Below are 17274 nucleotides of genomic sequence, written 5' to 3' on the forward strand. Positions count from 1 at the left end.
AAGATTTTGGTAATCCCCTTTTTCCTTAATGCTAACAATAAATAAATAAGAGAGAGAGAGAAAAAAAAAAAAAAAAAAAAAACCAACACCTGACTCTTCAGCTCAGGATGTCACTGTACTGTGTATTTACAGAGGCGGTTAGATGATGTGCTCTTTGTCAGACCACCAGTGATAGGCATGAAGAATAGATCTTAACTCTCAGCTCCATTTCTGTTTTAAACACTTAGTCATGTTTCTATTTCAACTGACTATGCTTGTTTATGTGTTCTGCAGTTAGCAGTTGTTAGCTTTAAAAATCTCACACCTGTGTTAGATGTGTTGGTGGTCTTTCCATCTCAGTTTTTAAAAGATTTTTTCTACATAAAGCATCTTTATACTTTTTTATACATTCATTGATCCATATACCTCAGAAAATGCTCAGATTTTTTTCCCCGGTGTTATGCAAAATACTCATTACTTAAGGATAGTCTCAGGATCAAAAGTTGTCCATATCACCCTGCCTCAATTATTTTCTGCCATTGTTCCCTGTGAATCTCTATACAACTGAGTGTAAATCTCCATTGTGTATTCTTGTAACAAATTTGTCTGTCTTAATTTTATCATTTAAAATAGTTTAGACATTATAAAGAACCAATAGAAGTCTAATATTTTGTAAATAATACTATTAGAATGAAGAAGCTGTAACCTAGAAAGCAGTCCTCTTCTTTGCAACATGCTCAAATGTCTGCCTTAACCTTCTCATCCTGAGATCAGCCTTAGAAAATATGTTTAATTCTTCTGTAAAGCAGACAGAAGTTAAACAACTCGGAATTTAGCAAGAATTTTTATTGCAAGAAATTAACCTAGCCACAAATCTTACACCTAAGCAGATGCCAAATTATACTTCTTAGCAATTGTACAACCAATTAAAGGGCATCTATATCAAAACAAGCAAGAATTTATTTAAATGGAAACTCCCATGCCTTCTGTTATCTATATGCAGACAAGATTTCTGGAGAGATGGACTCTGTGATAGCAAGCAGGTTTAAGTTTGTTTTAAGGCAATCATATTCCTTTCTATTTCATATGCTTGAAATCTGAGTTTTTTACTTTTTCTAAGATATTAGAGGTCCATTTACATGTGATAATGTTTCTTCAATGAAGTGATTTTCATGGGTGCTTCATGTAGTTTTAAAGTAAAGGATAAACACAACTTCAAATCTGCTCAATAGAAAAGGTGTTGTGAACTGGAATATGTGCTAAAATGGTGGTGGTTTGCTTGTTTGTTCTTCAAATTCCCTCACACATGAATGACTTACTGTCACTTTCAACATGTTGCTTAATTTTTATGCACTTGTTTCTCATTATAAAACATAGACAATAACAGCTTATTTTGAGATTATTGATCTTCATTAATCTGTTTATAAAACCTTAAATCTGTACGTGAAAAAAAAAAAGCTTTGTACAACATCATATATCATGATGAGCAGGGATCTGATAATAAAGGGTTGTCAAGAGTCTATTTTCAAGGTTTAGATCAGGCTTAACAGCACTTATTTTGGAGCAGAACATGCATACTCAGTCTCTTAAACTGTTTTACAGCATATAGCTTCAGTTTCTTCTCATTCTTCCCCAGAACTGGGACTGGATAGAGATAAAAACAGAAGACGGTGGGATGCTTCCTACGTACTGTTGAATGCCAGCTGCTTTAGTGTAAGCATCTGGAAAATTGTTTATCTTCAGAACTCATCAGAATATATTGTAATGCCAATTCAAACAAATCTGCACTGAGCGTCTGCAAGTAGCTGCACCTACCTTGGTCTGGAAAAAGAAAGGAAATGAAACTTCTCAGGCCTCTTCTGTTGCAATTACAGAACTAAGCATATCCAAATTTTATCCATAACCACTGACAACTGCTCCATTCCTGTCCTTGAACCTTTCAACAACTTCTATTTGCTTAGAAACACTTTTTTTTTTTTTTTAAGCACTAATACAGCAGTCATTGAAGCTACCACGAGCAGAAAGCAAAGTGATGCCTCAGTGTTGAATGATCTATCATCTTTTTTGTCTGATGCTGCTATCCCCAGCCATATCCAGGCACTTGACAGTTTTTATACTCCCTTTTCAATCCATCCCCTGGGCAGCAGCAGCAACGAGAAAAGCCTGAAGTACAGGTAGTAAGTGTTAGGATTAGGATGGAACAGATGTCAGCATTAGTGCTGCCGTAGTTACTATCACCAAATGCTAAGACACCCTTTGCAGTGGTAATGTAAACAATCCCATAAGCTGTGTTTGACCTGAGAGGAAATATATCTTTTAGAGATGAAACAAAGTGGTTCTGGAAGAAAGGCTTGCACAAGCATACAAAAGAACCCTCAAAGAAGGAGGAGGAATTTAGGAGAGATGTATCCAGGTTGGTCATCAAATAGTCAGTAAGTAATGAAAGAAGTCTGTAACTGTAGAGAGAAAATTTGTTGAAGAGCAGAGGAAAATTGAGATGTTTGTGAAAGAACAACAAAAAGAAGTAGCTCTACACATCTGGTATGTAAAATGAAACCAGATGTCACCAGGATAATGGCAATTAATGGATAATAGGATAGTATGCGCAGCTAGAATGTGTGTAGAAGTTGTTCAGGAAACCTAGAAATGGTAGGCATACATTAAAGATACAGGAGATTCTGAGGAAATTTAAAAGAAAAAAAAAGTGACAGTATGAGGACTTAATAACTTAAGGACCATAAAAGGAGTGGATGATAGCCTGCTATTGACTTTAGGCATAGAGGTGTGGTAGAGGTAAATAGCAATGGAGAAACATGTTTTTTCTCAGACATTAATTACTGGATACAAATCAGAGAAATTGCTGCACTTCTTGACAAAATATTTACTTGATCACCAAAAAGTAACGTTGTTAAAGACTTCAGGATGGTAATTAGTGTTGATGATGCTAGAGAGGAAATCATCAACAAAACCAACTTCAGCTGGAGTGACCATGAATTGAGTATACATATATTTAAATTTTTAAAAGCTGTACAAAATACTTGAAAAAATAAGAGTATTTGCAAGTAAATTGAACAGAGGAACTCAAGGATTTGAGTGTAAAGGAAGAAGGGAGTTTATAAATGAAAAGTCCAACAAAACTTTGAGGTCTTTGCATCCCAAACAAAGAGAAGAAAGTGTAAGGAAGAATTACAAACCTAATTGACTGTCTATCTGCATCCAAACAAAATTAGGAGTGTGCAGCAGTATGCACATCACCTTAAAAAATAACCAAGAAAGAGAGCTGTTTTTTGGAGGCAGACATTATAGGAATAAAGTGAGAATTGTCATAACTAATGTTGTATTATATTATCCAAAGGAAATTAAATAATAAGACATTTTATATGTATGAAATAAAAAGATCAGGAAAAGAAGTGGAACTCACAATGCAGTGGGGACAGGGCTGGGATTAGCAGCACTATACATATCATACTGAAAGTAAATGAATGCCTTCACCTTAGTTTCCAGTGAGCAGACTGATAAAATATAAAGAAAAGAAGGCATGATGACATATTGGAATGAGTAAATCAATTATGGAAATAAGACAGATGCAAAAGTAAGTGATAATTACACCAACCAGAAATAACAGTCATGATAGTCATTTAGCAAGGAGGTCAATTCTCCATCAGTTAAAATCTTTGATTCAAGTCTGTAGGTTGGATAGTTTCTTCATCCAACTATGTTGTAAGTCATGGCTTGATCTTTTCACAGGATCAAAGACCACACCAAGACCGCAGTATTGCAATCATTGTTGACTGACACAGCTGAAATTTCTTTCTACCAGCTTTCACCTGGAGGGTGATTCACACAGACATAATTAATTAAAGAACAATTGTTTTCACCTTAGCACTTCTTGTTGTTTGATGTGTTATAATCAATGTGAATAGCATGATTCACTTTTATTCTTAAGCTCAGACTGTACTAGCCTTGATGCTGTAGCAGTGTCTTGAGCTCCTGTAGGGATAAGGAACCTGTGGACAGATTTTGGTTTCTCCTATTTAGCCAGGGTGAAGTTTTAACTGGATCAACAGGTTTCAGGGATACACAGTCAGTAGTGCTGACACCAGGGAGGGAGCAGGAACCTGAAAAGGAACCATCTTCTTCAACAAGAGCCCTGTCTTATGTCAGCTTAAGCTGATTGTGAAACCACACGCTAAGCCAAAGCTCAACCTGTACTTTACTGTGTCACAGGAAAGAAACAAGAGCTGCCTTTCTTATAACGTCATTTTTCAAAATCTGCTGTACATATTCTGGTGGACTGCATTGCTTGGATGGAAATTATACCTTAATTTATGCTCTATTTGGACTGCTGTTAAACTATAGAAGAAGGCAGACAGTGCAAGGAATTCCCTCTCAGAAAAGTCAGCTCTGTGGAACTCAGAAGCCTTGTGAGTACATCTGCCTCCTCTCTGGTTTCTACACGGAAGGCTGGTCAAACAAGGATAGTTACTACTCTTTATAGGACAAATCACTTATAATATCAAATGTTAGGATTCTAAAATGTGCCATCTTCAGAATCTACCACTCTTCAGAGGCAAGTAGGTAAGGCTCATACTCAGTCTAGCAGCTGTGTGTAGCAGCCCCTTTCTCACTGGAGTAATTAATCAATAAAAATAGTTCAGTAAACTAGGAGTTGATTGAAAAATCCCTCCGCAAAAACCTTCAAATTTCTTCTGGAACCATTGGCAGGCACAGTAAAGAGCTGTACTGAAATTCTGAGTACTCAGAGTTGAGACGTGAGCATGACTATGATGCTTCTGTGATTCTAAGCATTTAGGATGTTAGAGAAAAGTTGCATAGAAAAGTCCAAATATGATATTAGCAACATTTTTTTTTTTTTTAACAAGTGTGGCACAAATGATAATGCTACCTGTTTCTAAAGGCAACATTTGCTATTATCACACTATTCGTGCAATAGAAAATTAAAGGAGCATCTCTTGTGACCACACAACTGCAGTCACAAAGAATGTACGTGTTTATCTCTTGTTTTCCAGTTGTGTTCACTTGTATGTGATAACATTGAAGAGAACAGTGAAAAGGTGTAAATTCAGGAGGCTTCAATATGCTGATGGCAAATGACTTCTGATTTTTTTTCTCAGTTTATCTGAATTCTTTCTTACAGAATACAGTTCTTATTATCACTGTAATTTGCTATTTTATATCACAGGCATTTTAAATTTGAATCTATCACATTTTAAATGTCTGTGATAGAAAAGCTGTAAAATCTTGATTAGTGTTTTCTGTAAGCCATGAGTAAATATGGCAGCTGTGACAATCTAGATCATGGGGTTGAGAGACTGTGGAAATGCTGTCCACACAAGACAAAGGTAACTTGTTGATTCAGAAAGGAAGTACAAGAATGAAAGAAATATTATCCCTTTGATTGAGGGTGTATGTTTGTGTTTGGAAAAATAATTTCCCGAAGTAATTGCTTTTTTTTTTTTTTTTTTGCCATTTCCAAATTAATTTCCCAAATTAATTCCAGCCTGAGGTTTGAATACTGCCAGCTGTAATTAAAAGAACAGGTAGTATATTGCATTTTTCCCACCTTATTGCAGCATGATGTTGCTACTGTTTCTTTTAGATAAATAGGGGTTTGTGCTCCTTCTTTGTGTTTTTTGTATGGCAGCATCTTAAATGCTGATGAAATTATAGCTGGTGCAGCATTTGGCAGCTGTTTTCAAATAAAGTGCTGGTCTGTTAGTATATTAAAATGGTGTTCTCTGATCTTCCTGTCTGTATTTGTCCAAGCTGTTTAAGAACCTAACTTTAGTATCTAGAACTTTGTGTGAGCTGCTTCCTACCTTAAGAGGTACTGCAGGTGCAGTAAACAGAGTGGCAGGATGGTGGGTTCCAGCTGCCAGGGCCTCAGAGTGTCATAATCTGGAATTCTCTCTATGTGGTCCAGAGCAGTCTAAGTTTCTTAATTTTCTGAAGATATTCTGTAACCAGACAAAAAAGTGGGGAAAAAAACGCTGAGTTTAGAACTACCATTGCAGATGCATTGACACAGTTTATTATGAAAAATATGGCATTAACGCTAGGATAACCATCCCATTGGGTCAGATGTTTTGTGTATTATATTGGTAATTACTTTTTAATAGTTTATCAAATGTCACTCAGCCAAACAGTATTGTTCTACTAAACTTATGAAATTACTAAATACTGTGTCCTAACACTTCTATGTTCTAAGCTGCTGCCTAACTGTCTATCTGACATAAAACTGGAAATTTTATCAGAATCTCTTTGTCTGATATTTTTTTATGTTGTTACTTTGAAGGGAAGGGTGTTTTTAATTCATATGCAAATAATATAGTTCTTATTTTAATGGCGATTTGCCATTTTAAGTCTTAAAAATATCTGTGATAGAAAAACATTAGAAGTTCGATCAGCATTTGCTGTAGGCTTTGAGTAAATGCTGTGAACTAAAATCACACAACTGAAGCAAGTACTGTCCAACTAGTAGCTCTTTCTTTCTGTGGAGACTGATGGCAGAACAGCTGGAGACTAAACAGTTTATAAAATAGCAAAACCTTTCTACATCTAAACCTTGCATACTAAAGGCATTCCAGGCATAATTACAGTTTATCCTAATATACCAACTTGAGAACCCTGGCAGGTCAGTCATTCCTCACAGAAGAGCAACAGTCTCCGTTGAAGCAGCTGACTGGATTGCTGTGAGCTTGTAGAGCTTGTACCTGCCTGAGTGGGTTTAATGAAATCAGGTTTCATATAATTAACCCAAGTCCTCAGTGGCATTAAGATCAATGCTGCAGATGGCCTCAATACTGCTTTTAAGTTATTTAGTTTGCACTTTCAGAAATATTCCATGTAGGAATGAATCTCATAATTTGGAATTACATAGATAATATGTTTGTAATATTTATATATGGAATTTGTGTTCTTCCTGAAATATGTAAAATTATTTTAATGAATTTTTAAAATATTTATGCTTTGAAGCATCATCAAGTGTTGACTGCAGCCTGTTATTCCTCCTAATTATACAGCTAATAATTATTCCTATGTTAACATCCTCAGAACTGTGCTGTATAGTTTAAAACCTCCTTATAAAGTTCATTTTCTGATAAGGTTTTACCAAAAGGATTCCTCTCCTTCACTAGGAAAGAGCTGTAAAGGACTACGTGGTGTCCCAAAACCAAGTGCTATAGGGAACCATTTAAAGACATCTTGATGTGATTATTATTTGTATGCCAGAGAACACGCATGGCTACTCTGGTAGTTAAAACACTTAAAATGTTGTTGATGAACCTTTTTAAATCTTCTTTGGCTTATCCTGCTACAACTCATTATCTAGGAATCCAGAATATTAGTCCTGCAGTGCTGAGGGTTACTGACTAGTTAGAAAGTCTCACGTCCCCGTTTGCAAAAATATGCTGTGGTTCTTGGTAACTAAATCTGTATGAGCTGCAGTTTGCCATTTTCCAGGCTCATTCAAACACCTGGTCACTCAAGCTGCAGATCACTTATTTATCCTCACCCAGACCCATGTGAGAAATCTCATCTCAGCTGTGTTTGTCTTTTTCTAGGGCCTCTGTAAACAGGTATATGAGATGCTAGCACCTGCCATTTTTACTAAAGTCGCTGCAGCTGAAGTGATCTTTAAGAATAATACTCTTCAGCATCTTAATTTAAATGTTGTATAACTTTAAGCCCTGTCTGCTGTGCTGCAGAGAGGTTTAGAAAATACTGATATGCTTAATGCCTTCTATTTCTACAGTCTTAGTAATATGTAAGTGTATAATAGTATATTGTTCTCTTTTTTAGCTTTCATCAAAAAAAAATAAAAATAAAAATGCTTTCTGTGGCTGAGGGACATTCTTAAAGCTTTACCTTGATTCAAGACCCATAGTGAAAACCAAGATGAAATTTAAACTGTTGCCATCTTGTCCCGCTATCTTCTCAAAAACAGACATTTACATTCAAGAGATGTGTCTTTGCATACTGTTCTTTGTTGTGTCTCGACAAAAGTATTAGGATAGCCAATAGATGCGACAGGACAACCTCATCAGGAGTGCTTTATAGGCTTAGAATATTTCTCATTGGAAGAATTCAATCATGGCAATTTTCAATGACTTCTCACCTCTGCAGTCTTCACTACCTTCCATAAAATATTTTAATCCTCTGAATCCATCTGTATCTTAGAGTTGGAGTCATTCATTATCACTGTGTCTTTGGTATCAAGTGTAAGAACTCTCAGACCCAGCTGAAATGCTAAGAAAAGGGAAGCTGATGGGTGAATCCAGAGGTATGCCAGAGGACAGCTATATTGCCATATCAAGCTTCAGAATATATCCACCACTGTCTCTTAAGAATTGAATTTACCTGTCTTGGTACAACTCCAGTCTGTAGCAGTCATAATTCCCATTCAGTGAAAAGGCTTCATCCTAATTCTATTTTCACTAGATTTTCTTGTTCTCATAATACTATGTTAGGCCACTTTAAAGCCTCCTGCCTCCTTACTGCTTATGAGTGGCAGTAAAGCCTTGGCACAGGCTACAGCACCTGCCCAAATGGGGGGATAAATAGAATCATGCACTCATTTAGGTTGGAAAAGACTGATAAGATCGCCAAGTCCAACCATTCACCTAGCACTACCAAGTCCACCACTAAACCATGTCCCTAAGCGCCATGTCCACACAACTCTTAAAATACCTCCAGGGATGGGAACTCCACCACTTTGCCGTGCAGCCCCTTCCAGTGCCTGACAGCACCCTCTCTGTTAAGAAATTCTTCCTCATATCCAACCTAAACCTCCACTGGTGTGACTTGAGGCCATTTCCTTGAATCCTAAGACAGTGTTCCCCCTGCTGAGTTACAGTTGCTACAGAAACTCGACCTAACCTACGTTATTGTAAAAGATCAACCATCTTGGGTTTTGCAACGAGTACATGCTTTGCCTACCTCTTAGGACATTTGCAGTGTTGTAAACTAGAGATGCAGACCAAGCAAAGGCTATACCACTGACTGCTACCTAAGCTGAAGTTGAGCCTATACTACTGACTCCAGCACTTCTGACCTAGGTTTGTTCATGTGCTACTACGCCCTTCTCACAGCAGCCCATTTTCTCCTTTTTACAACCTCACCTTCTCTTACCATAAGTTTTTCTGGCCTGTGTGGGGATAGCAGCACTTGAGAAGGGAAACTACTAGAAATTAATATTGCTCTTCAGACACAAAAAATTTATTTTACGTGGTGATATTTGTTCTTTCCTGGCTTCTGGAAGCATTCTAGCAATTCCAGGCTCTGCTGAACACCATTAGTAGTGCACCATTACAGACATGTCTCCTTTTCAGCAGAGGTGACAGTGAAATTTATACTTCTCCCTTATTAAAGATTATCCAATTAACTTGTAGAATTAAAAAGTACAGCTAGTATGCATGTATCACATCAGAGGATATTTTTCTTATTTTGGTTCAAACTTCATCTTGCATCAGTTCCAGAAAAGATTCAGAAAGACACAACTCCTTTCTCCCCACTTCTTGACCAACAATCCCATTTCACACACAATGCAGAACTGAAGTTTTGGATAGTAGGATGCTTCTTTTCTAAGCCATTGTGATTAGTATTATGCAGCAATAAATTGATAACAGATCGCTTCTCATATCTCATTGTCCTGGTCCTGGAGTTTTCATTTAAGTAGAGATGAGCAACAAAGGATCTGATTGCAGAAGGTATGCATTATATGCTATTTGAGGCACCTCAAATTTCCATGCCAGAGTAATGGCTACATAGATACTGTTAGAGAGATATTCTTGGCTCTGGTCCTGAATCATCAGCAAGGATTGTGGATTTACTATTAAAAGAATAAGTGTTTCTTTAGAATCAAAACAGATTACTCTAAAGAAAGTGAAAATTACCAGAACTCTGAACCAGTCTGTCTTTCCCAGGACACCGATAGCCAGAAAAAGCAGAGGTCGTGTATCATGTTCTGTCACTTCATTCTATTGATATTTTTCATGTTTCAGGCAGACATCCAAAGCTGGATACTTTTCCATACAGCAAAAGCAACAGAACCAAAGTTGCAGTAATAGTGCAACCATTATCAGTTGTTCCCACACCTCTAATCTTGACGCTGAAACTGGGATTCTGAGGTGCACCTTTTCCTTTCTTCTTCTCATTTCTGTTAGATCACCAGAATATCTGTATTTCTCTGTAGCATAAATGTATTTGGATTATCTTTCAAATATTCTGAAACATCTAGAAACGCCTGACTTTGTGGTATCGTGTCATGAAGTACAAGGAATAATTTAAGGTGCTGTGTTTTCTACATACAGTCTAGGCAATATCTAGGTGCCCTCTAAACAGGATTTGTCAAGTTTCTGATGTTTTGGTAGTCCACCTAAAGCAAGCTTACTCTGTTAGTATGTACAAGAAATGCTTGTATAAATCCAGAGATGAATTCCAGCCACCGAAAGTCCATTATGTTTCCATTCTGCTGTCAGATAGTGAAAAATTTCGTCTGTTGAAATACACACTTTTTCTTCTTGAAATGCATGGGGTTTTTGTTGTTGTTGTCTTTGCTTTTATATACATATATACTGGATATATGGCTTTAGTTGAGATCCTTACAAGAGCAAGCATACGGGTAACTTCAGCAAAACTGGTAATCATTGGACCAACAGAAGGGACAAACAGAGATCAAATCTTAGCACTGTTTTTTTTTTGTTGTTTGTTTGCTTGTTTTAATGTTCTGCCTGTGCAGGTCTTCAGCTTTAACTGGTGTAAATATTTGTAAGAGCATGGTCACAGACTGGGATCAGAAGGAAGCCAGGTCATACATCATCATCCTCTTCTCATTTAAACTGTAATCCATAAGAAAAAGTTCTTCTTCCATTCCCAACTATCATTGCTGTGAAAGTAGCAGTGAACTTTCTCATCAATGAATCTCATCAATTCACCTATTGTCTTAGCAAAACTCCACACCTTTCAAGTGAGAGATGTGTATTTAAGTTTTTCTCACCTGTAAAAATAACAAGAGTTTTTTCAAAAGGGATGTCTCATACCTACAACTTCCTAAGAGAAGCTGCTTCAGAAACTAGTGGCTTCTGCTCTGGTGCTGTGGAGTGCACACGCCGTTCACATAACTCTTCTTTATCTGTGGTCCAAAGTGCTGTGCTGGCTACTGCTGCACTCGGCTAAAGGGTTGCAACCCTGAGTTTCTCAGAGGCTACTGTCTACTCAGATCTGTCAGCATAACTGCATGTGTAGATATTGCTTGGTCCCATTCTATTAAAATGATGTGTTGAGGGTGTTTAAAGAGGAAAAACTATTGTTCGGACTTTTTAAAAGGGCAAGGTCAAGAAGCAAATATATGTGCTGTTATTCTTACAGTTTGGAGGGGGGATTAGTATTTATCCAGGACAGTAAATTCTTCATCAAACTCAGCTGCAGCCAATGCAAACTATCTGATTACATCCTACTTATTTAGGTATGCATCTCCCTATACCGTTGATTTAAGCCCTGAACTCCCTGATGGAACTATTTCACTCCCCATTCTCAGACACATGGCAGTAATAGATGCATCTTTTCATGCAAGGTCATAAAAATGGAGAGGCTTTCAGCATCTAACATAAAATTTTCTGTATTCCAGTAGTACCAATTGTTTCCCTTTCTAAGCCATCAGTTTCAAAGTCCTGTGGATATATATATTGGATGTATATGTTTAAGACATCAATATTAAATGGTAGCAGCGTCCATTTGTCCCATTCTTTTCAAATTTGCTCAGTCATCTCTTCGCTCACAGGGAGCCTGATGAGTACTTTTTCCAGCAAGTATTTTTGTTTTGTCACAATTAAAAATTCCTAACTAAGATTAAAATTAAGTTAAGTTGTTTAGAAAGGAGATACAGAAAGGAAATGAGAAAGCTGACTTAGTCTCCTTAAGGATTGATAATAGATGAATTAGAAAAAGCAGATTGTCAATACTACCCTCAACAGTTTGCCATTGTTATCCTAAATCACCAGATTGTGATGGTGACGCTTGATTAAAAAAAGATCTTGACAACAGAAGGATGTAATGGTATAATTAACATCAATCTTAATTGTTTACACTAAGATTCTTTAACATTTATCATATCTTTAATAAACAACCGTTTATGCAACAGCATTAGCATAATAATTACTGTTGACATGATTAGCAGAATAATTTTAGCACCTTTGGTTATTCTTTAAATTTTTTTCTCGAATTATCAACATTAATATGCTATTTTTTATATATAATTAGGTCAAAATTCGGATTATTTGGGAATTTGGGATCTTTACAACTTTAACTCCATTTGCAATTAAATTTTTAAAGAAAAGGTAGATATGAAAGCTGCAAGTTCCAAGTTCCTCTTTCTTCATCACTCCTGCCTGATGCCATCTTTCAAATGGCCACAAAAGGTTAGAAAGGATGTCTATTCTATCCCTTCTTCACAAGGTGAATACTTCTGTTGTGAGAGGGGGGACAAGCCACCCCTATTGGAGAATAAGGTCAATTTTTTCCTTTATGTCCTGTTGCACATCTTTACTTAAGCACAGCACCTAAAGGTGAGAATTAAGGTCAAAAGGCAGAAATAGTTGGTTTTCCTAACATATAGAAATCCTTTGAGTACATTTGAGAACTGCTATTTTATTGACAGGATTATTATCTGTATCTCCCCTCTTTCCAGTATCTACAAAATGTTTCTGAACTGCAAGGGTATTTGTGAGAATTTTTTTGCAATTGGGTAGGAGTGTGATGAGTTATTTCTATATCAAGTTCTTATATTACTACAGATTTTTTTTGCTTACAGCATTTTTGCAAAGCTGAAAAAGGTTTGTGATGAGAGCATGCCTATCTTTCCCTTCCGACATGCATCTGAAGAGCTCATCACTAAGTTAGTTGCTCACAAAAAAGTCAAAGAATAGATCAAGCATCCTTGAGGGCATCTATTTCAACATCTGTCATGTAGCACAAAAGTGTCTGTGTCATTGTATGCTTCTGGGAATACACTGTGTTGCTCAAGTGATTTCAATAAACTTGTCACATGCCACCTTCCTTCTAAAATAGCTGCATGAGTACACAGCATAACCTAACAATAATTTAGCACGGAAGTCTTACGATTAGTCAAGTATTTCTGTATGCATTCTTAAAGTCCATTCTGGAAATGTTTAGAACGTTATAAAGAATGAAAATGTTCATCTGAAGAAGCAATAAATGGTTGTTATTAAAAAAAATTAGGAGCCGAATGCAAAATTATAGCTTTATTATATGTTTTTCTTATCCTATAAGCACTATCACCTTGGGGTAGGCAGCTGGGTCTGACTTCCAGCTCCACCAATGGACATAACCGGGACAACCACATTTATTTCTGCCCAGCAGAGTTGCATGCTCTTACAATGTTTATGGTATATGGTATGTCTATGGTTCTTTGTTAAGCGCTCCTAGTTTTGCAGGATAATCATGTATCTGTGTTTTTCAGACAGGAAGCCCTTCTTGCTGCCATTAGTGAAAAAGATGCCAATATTGCTCTGCTAGAACTTTCATCCTCCAAGAAGAAGACCCAAGATGAAGTGGCTGCACTCAAGCGAGAGAAAGACCGCCTCGTACAACAGCTCAAGCAGCAGGTGGGTAGAGGAGGGATAGGAGAGAAACCAGTTGGTAATTTGGTGTGACATTATTATTTTGGTTGATGGAAATAATAATGCATAATCCCTTTGTCTGTTGGGACAAAAAGTACATGAATAACAATTTCAAACTAGCTACTGAGCATGAAGACTTTAATTAAACAGCCACCATAATCAGAGGGGTTTCCTTGTATCACTGCTTTTGTCGTATACGTGCTACACTATGTAGGAAACTGAATGAAAAAGACATTTATTCTTAACTTCCAGAGACTCGGGGAAATTGAGTGATACTTCTTTTGGTGTTCTATATTTGCCTTGTCAGGGAGGAAGCATAAATGGATGAAATTTGTCCTTGCCATAAAGGTCAAATTGAACCATATTACACCACACGGTCTCTGTTGTGGTTTCTAATCTGTGACAGAAGCTCATAAAGGAATGCTGGTTACTTGAGTGGAATCTGGGAGGCCACGTGAGTGGGGAGATCGATCCATTTCTATTTCTGTCCTTCTCCTGTTCCTAAGACCTTTCTGTGTTAGTACAACAATCAGAAAAACTATGTTTCTATTCAAGCCCATAAAATTTTGTTTCAGTATTAAATGCAAAGTGAAAAATACATTACTGATAAAACACTGTGGAAGCAGAAGGCAACCCTGACAATAAGAGATCCAGGATCTGGGTAGATTTTTCACTTCAGCACTTTTGTTGGATTCTTCTGTGTTAGCGCCATGCCACATTCCCTGTAAGAACATGTAATACTGCTGTCAGCCCAGTATCAACTGTTTCAATACCACTGATTCCATCTTCAAGAAGTTTTATCATGCACAGCATTTCATCTGTCAAACAGATCATTTCTGTTGAGGTCAAGAACACTAAGACAAAACCAGGTCTCTGCCGTAATAAGGGATTTCTCTGCTGCTTCTTTAGGAAACACAAGTAGGTTACTGGCTGTGTATTTTTAAGATGGCAATTATTTAAATTTTAATTTTACAACAGTAATTGTATAGTTTCACAACAGCTTTAAAATGAGTGGGAGATACAGTGTACTTATTTACTTTTGAGCAACAGTTGCAATTACTTTCACTTGTCATCCAGATGACTTCCTACTAAAATGGGATTCAGAAGTGTTCACAGCAATGTAAAGTACTTATTTTCTTCATTTAATTGTTGGTAGACATAACAGCCTTAGTATATGTTAATACTTGTTCTAAGAGAAATTGGAAATTTTTATTAGCAGTTCTTGTCCTGAGTTTAAATGCTAGCTACTTCATGCAACTTGTCCTTCTGAGTTTCCTTCTGATTATCCTTGGCTGGTAGACAGAATGATCTTTAGGGATTTTTTTTCTACCGAAGATTGTATGTATGCAATTTATTTATTAATGTTGTGATTATCTGTAGTGACTTAGGTTTCACTTAGTTGATTTTTAGTATTGCTGTAGTTCACATCATTATTTTTCAGTGATGTTAAGTCCCATAATATATACTGTTCCTAAAAAGACATTTCCCTTAAGGATGCCCATTTTAAGTGCTTTTGTGCATAGGTGTGGGATAATTCATTTCCAAAATAAACTTCAAATGCACAAGAGATTAACCTGAATTTGTTCTTGCCATGAAGTGAGACCAATTCTGGGCTGACGTGCTCTGTTTTGAAACAGTAGCACTTCTTCAAAAAATCTGTTGGAATATCCAAATGCCTTTGAAGCTTCTGGTTCCAGAACTGCCATCAGCGGTAGAGACTTGTCATTGTTCTTTCTCTTAAAAAGAACTGTGAAGAAAGCAAATAGTAAATCGTAATCTCCTCAAAACATGCCTGATATGAGTATTACATATAAGGAATATAAGAACAAATACAAAACCACATATAAAAGTACTGCAAGGTATTGTCCAGTCCATCCCCAGTCCCTAAGGCAGAATATATGTTTATATATAAACAATCTGTGCTATATTTAAACTCTACCTGAGAGATATTTATTTGACCTAACAGAGACTTGACATACGCTCCCTAAAATCTATCATACATCTTAAGGTTGTAAGTATTATCTTTTATCCTTTTTGTGTGTGTGCCACCTTCAATACTACTAAAAGAAAAGCTTTTCAAAGTTACTTATGGAACAGTAATTAAATCAACAGACAACTCACCAAGTTATAGGGGATGACATCACATTTATTTGTTCAATACCAGCAGCTTTGGTATGTACTTTTTCTGCACTAAGGTCACCAACTCAAATCGTACAGAATTTAACAGCTCCAGAAGTAGAAGGTTGTGCAGCAGAGAGGCTATTAAATTTTCCACGATCCTCATTACAGATATAGTCAAAGGGAATTTCATTTTTCCACATTTTGCAAGTTATCAGTGTACTTGGCCCTTGTGGTCCTCTTTGGTTAGTGCAGGTCAAACAGGTCAACAGCCTTGTATTTTGCTGTGCTTCTTCATCAGTAGAAATTCCTAAATTTCCGGTAGAAATTGTGAATGAAAAGTCGTTTAAATTTACAGATGTATTAAACACAGCTGTTCAAGAAAGGCAAGTGATCCTAGTTAATCAGGATCTTCTGGAAGACTTTGAAAATCAATTCTGGATCTTAAAACGTTCATTCATCCCTTCAGATTCAGATCTGGAATTCTGACCTTGATAATTCCTTCCTTGTGTTTTTAATACTATTTCAGAACTGTTGACCTCCCTGATAATCATGTTATATTTCAGTCCATCCCATTTCTAGGAAACGCTTACAGTTTGTTGTGGGAAAGCAGCTCTTCCAGTTGGCTGGTAGGCACAGTTGACTAAGAGGTTCCCGTTTCCACGTATGTAGGACACAAACAGAAGTGCTGAGCAATATCGGAAGTGGGTGGTTTGTGTGAAGAGTTACACATACTGTGGTACATACCATAGACCTTATTTCTGAACCCAACTGCAAACTGTTAAAAAGCCTCTGAGAGAGATAATGTTTTAGAAAAGTGTTTTTTCTGACTACCCTGCAATAATGAATGTGAATGGATCAAATTGTCTATGCATGGGGTTCAGATTATACCTTTTCATTGCTTGTGCTGATAATCATTGTGTGGCTACAATAGCTTCTGCTGTTAGTAGACTGACTCACTGTTAATTTTACCTTTCTTAGGATGTATAAATATGCAGTTCTTTCCTAAAACATGAACCGTCTATTGATAAGCCTCAATTTACATCTTAAAAAATAATGTCCAAGTTCTTCAGCCCCACAATTTCAGGTGATTTTTACTCACTTAAAACTGTAGGTGACGACACACAGATTCATCAAGAAAAGGTTATACCAACTCTGGAAGATTCCACAGTTATTCTTTGCTTTAATTCTCCTTTGTCCCTTCCCAACATTGTCACTTTCCAAGCCACTTGTGCAGGAAGGGTATTACTGTGAAAGAGAAGGAAGGAGTACTGCCAAAGACATTTTGGGTCTTTAATTTCTTTAAGTATGTATGTTAAAGTTTGGATGAAGAGAGGCATTTCAGAAAGAGGATATGGCATCAATGTTGTTTTAATTTAGAGTTTCTAGGCTCAGAATTGCAGGAATGTGGCTCAATATAGAGACCGTTTCCTAATGAGGCACTCAGCATTGACCAGGCTTTCCAGTAAATGGAGCTGCCTGTTTCATATTGGTTGTCAGTTTGTATGAGGGATTTCCT

The 17274-nt window shown here is 36.8% G+C and overlaps 1 protein-coding gene across 13 annotated transcripts in view; it reads left to right on the forward strand.

Annotated features, from left to right (window-relative positions):
* Nucleotides 1–17274, forward strand: part of ERC1 (ELKS/RAB6-interacting/CAST family member 1) — a 296379-nt gene that overhangs the window by 228372 nt on the left and 50733 nt on the right. For all 13 annotated transcript variants that reach the window (XM_032208161.1, XM_032208143.1, XM_032208195.1 and 10 more), the window contains one exon: nt 13478–13622. In XM_032208161.1, the coding sequence (XP_032064052.1) occupies nt 13478–13622 (145 nt within the window). The remainder of the gene's footprint in view (nt 1–13477; nt 13623–17274) is intronic.

This window comes from Aythya fuligula, chromosome 1 (genome assembly GCF_009819795.1).
Source record: "Aythya fuligula isolate bAytFul2 chromosome 1, bAytFul2.pri, whole genome shotgun sequence".
Lineage (NCBI taxonomy): Eukaryota > Metazoa > Chordata > Aves > Anseriformes > Anatidae > Aythya > Aythya fuligula.